The 3,997-nt window shown below is 46.0% G+C and overlaps 1 protein-coding gene across 1 annotated transcript in view; it reads right to left on the bottom strand.

Annotated features, from left to right (window-relative positions):
* The window catches only part of UMODL1 (uromodulin like 1), a 51,170-nt gene that overhangs the window by 31,460 nt on the left and 15,713 nt on the right, over window positions 1–3,997 (bottom strand). Inside the window, exon 9 of the mRNA XM_031062147.1 lies at window positions 1,682–1,901. Coding sequence (XP_030918007.1) covers window positions 1,682–1,901 — 220 coding nt within the window. The remainder of the gene's footprint in view (window positions 1–1,681; window positions 1,902–3,997) is intronic.

The following is a 3,997-nucleotide window of genomic DNA, read 5'->3' on the forward strand; positions in this document are numbered from 1 at the left end:
AAATGTTCACTCTGATTATCTATTTACACCTGTAAGGGGTACATGCAAAGGGTAAAAATCTGTGAAATTCCTGGCCAAATGATGTTGCAGATGCTAAAGATTTATCTGATTTGATGGGGGAGATTCATGGGGGATAAACAAATCCGAAGAAATCCCTCTTGATTCAGGGAGTCCTGGAGCTGAAAACAGTTGTTGGCTAAGGGATTATTTGTGGGAGGTGATGCCTTCTCCAGGAATTGGCTCCTGGATGGGACATTGTGCTAGAAGGATCTTGAGCCTGACTCAGCACACATCCCTTTCTCTTCTCTCACCATGCCCCACAAAACAGATTTTATTGTCTTTATTCATCATGGCAATAAGTTTAATAATTGATGGATCTTCAAAGAGATCTGGTCCACTCCCTTCAGTTGTGCTGTCCCTTCTGACTGCTCATCCCTGCTTTTCACAGTTGAATGGACTGTCACTAAACCAAGCACAAAGCCAGGTGGTGGCCAGGCTGCAGGGAGGATCCAGGGGACAGGGTTTGGGTGGGTTTATTGCCAAAGGTCATGTCCTGGGGCTCTCCAGGGTCAGGAAGGAAAACAATCCATTATACAAATCCTTCCTTCCTGTGTTTCACTCCTCATTTTCCATAGGAAACTCATGTTGAAGAAACTCTTCCTTGGGCAGAGCTAAGTAATAAACCCCTTTTCTCAGCCCCTGAGGAGGAGTGGAGGTGTTGGCTGTGCCCCTGAATAAGTGTGGTGCTGCTGGAAGCCACCTGGTTTTCTGCAGCTAAAGTGGCAGTCCAGAGCCATCACCTTCTTCTTCCTCAGCCCTTTTGGTCCCAGGATCAATAACATTTACAAAGTATTTTAGCACACGTCAGCCTCTTGCAATTCAGCTGCCACTGTGATATTTGTAGGCTTCAAGTGCAGTTTGTCTCCTGTTTTTTTCCCGTCCTGTTCTCCTTAACCTGTATATGCAACTCCAGAGGGAGTTTTTCCTGCCCAAAAAGGCTCAACACACCAAGAGAGAAGAACAACCCATTTCTGTTAGCTTTGGCAACTTTCTGAACTCTGCTGTCTCTGCCAACTGGGAAACCTGAGGACAGAACTCAGTCCTTTGAAGATCAACGTGGTGATTACTGAAGATCAAACAAAGGCCTAGCTTAACATAAATTCCATGCATGTTTCTTCAGTCCTATTCACAGTAAGGACATTTGGGAATTCCTCTGGCTGGGTTTCTAGAGGGAAGATGTTAGATTTCTTAAACCTTGGCCCAAATACAGTCCCCCAGACTTGGAGCACAAAACTGTCTAGAGGGCGTGTGGATCTAAAGGCTACAGATATTCCACAGTAATCCTGTCTGCCTTTCAGCTTGAGAAAGATGTGGCAAAATTCCAGCTGGGGACAGAGAGGAGAGGGAGGAAAATGAATAAGGAAACCAAGGGCTCCACCTGGGTTAACCACAGTGAGGAGAAGCAGTGCCTGCAGGTACCTGGGGACAGCCAGTGCTCCTTTGTCTGTCCCTCCTGGGCTTATGGATAAAACCCCTGGAAGAATTAATTCTCACATCATGGTTTTCTCTTAAACAAACCACATCCTTTGTTTTTCTTTTTTGTGAAGAATATTGGTGATATTGCACATGATCAAAACAGAAATGCTGCTTTCTTCTTTGAAAAAATAATAACAAAAATTACCTTCTACTGCAGTGTTTTGCTGATCCACCACAAGCACAGAGTCATTGTGCAGGTAGGAGAGCACTGGGGCAAATGTGGAGGCATCCACTGGAAACTCGGGATCCTGCACGGTGATTCTGAGCCTCACAATGATGCTTCCTGCTGCCAGGGATTCAATCTGCACTTTCAGCTTCCCAGATTTGTACAAGGCAGAAATGTTGGGTGGGAATGAATTTTCAAGCTGAGCAAAGGGAGAGAAGCATTGATGATTAGGGAGCCAACAGGTACCTCTTTAAATATTTATATTAGCACAACATAGAAGACGCTGGAAAAAGAAAAGTTCCAAAGTGTTTCTGAAATCTTATTTTTCAGAGATTATTTTGGCACAAAGTAGCGCAACCCTGCTGAGTAGGACTTGAGTGTGGATGAGAGGCTGGACAAGCCCTGGCTGTGTGCACTGGGAAACTCTCTGTGTGCTGGGCTTCACCAAAATCAGCGTGGGCAGCAGGAGAGGGGGAATTCTGTCCCTTTCAGGTGAGACCACACCTGCAGAGCTGCATCCAGCCCTGGGCCCAGCACAGGAAGGACAAGGAGCTGCTGGAGCCAGTCCAGAGGAGGCAGCAGGATCAGAGCAGCTCTGCTGTCAGGAAATGCTGAGAGAATTGGGATTGTTCAGCCTGCAAAGCAGAAGGCTCTGGGGAGACTTGTGACCTTCCAGTACTTGAAGGGAACTTACTGGAAAGATGAGGCAAGAGTATTTACAAGGGCCTGGAGTGACAGGACAAGGGGGAAGGACTTCAAACTGACATATGGTATGGTTAGATGAGATATTAAGAAAAACTTCTTTACTGTGAGGGCAGTGAGGCCCTGGCACAGGTTGCCCAGAGAAGCTGTAGATGCTCCATCACTGGAGTGTCCAAGGCCAGGTTGGACAGGGTTCTGAGCAACTTGGTCTGGTGGAAGATGTCTCTGCCTATGGCAGGGGGTTGGGACTGGATGATCTTCAAGGCCTTTTGCAACCCAACCATTCTGTGATTATATAATTCTATGATACCTTTGAAAACTGTATCCATCTGACCACTGGTCTTACAAACCAAGTTCCAAATTTTGACTCAAGGGAGCAGAATTCCCCCTGGCCCTGTTTGCTTGCAGCAGAGCTGAACTGTCCTGGTAAATGCATGCAGCAGAGCCTTGATGTTACCTCTGTGTGTCACATGTACATTTTGTTTCATTTGCAAGTGTGGCCATGGCTTTAGTTCCCAGGGAGAATTTGAAACTCACCAGTTCAAGCTCAGCCTGCAGCCCAGTCCAATAATAAAGAAACCTCAGGATGAGAGACAAGAAAAATGGGGGTGGATAACTTCAAAAAACGTGTTTGAGACAGCCCAGCTTCAAGGCAGCATCACAATTACATCAAGGTTAATTACCAAACCAGCTGAACAAATGGCATTACTCAGAACACTGAAGCTGGCACACTGCTGTCAGTATTTGAGCTGTGCAGGAGCTGGCAGTTTCACCTTATATATCTAGAAGGCAGCTCCTTGCTTGAGCCTTTTGTTGCTGCATACACCTCAAAGTGTGCCTTCGAGCAGGAATCCAGAGCCATAAATCAGCACAGCTTTGCTCCCATTCAGTCAGAGCCTGCTCAAAAAGGTCCCTACAAACAAAATGTGCAGCTGGTCTAAGCTCACATCAGGGTAGAGAGGCAAGAAAATGAGAAGAAATGAGAGTGCTCACAAACACCCAAGGAGGCAGAAGCAACACAAATGGGCAATGCTCCTTTTTCTTCCCATCCTGATGAAGCCAATCAGATCTGTATTAATCTCAGGGAAGACTCAGTTACCAAAATCTTCCTACACAACAAAAGTGAACAATTTGCAACTGTGGGAAATAAAACCATGCGAGGAGGTTCAACTTGCAATTTCTGTTGGGCAAATGCCTCTTCTCTGCTGCCCTTGAATGTATAGCTCCATTATTGTTTTGGGTTTTTCTCTTGCATTTAAATTCACACATGAATACAACAAGTGACCTTTTGTTTTGGGGAAGCCTTGTGTTGGGTGGAGACCCCAATTCCTCTGTACAGGCCCTGTTCTGTGCAGCAAAACTTCAGATAGAGATTGCTCCATCTGAAACCTCCCCCTTTTTTGGGAAGTTCAGAGCTGCCACCAGACTTCATGACTCAGGTTTTGTTTCTGGCTGACTACACCTGACTGTGGACAGTGACCACATGTGTGCAGGCAAGGAGAGGAAAGCCTGATCCAGACACTTTCCCTGAAAGAAGAAAGACAGCAGGCAGAGAGCTATTTATTTGAGAGGAGGAAGACATTTATTGAGCAG

The sequence above is a fragment of the Geospiza fortis genome, unplaced genomic scaffold (assembly GCF_000277835.1).
Source record: "Geospiza fortis unplaced genomic scaffold, GeoFor_1.0 scaffold17, whole genome shotgun sequence".
Classification (NCBI taxonomy): Eukaryota; Metazoa; Chordata; class Aves; order Passeriformes; family Thraupidae; genus Geospiza; species Geospiza fortis.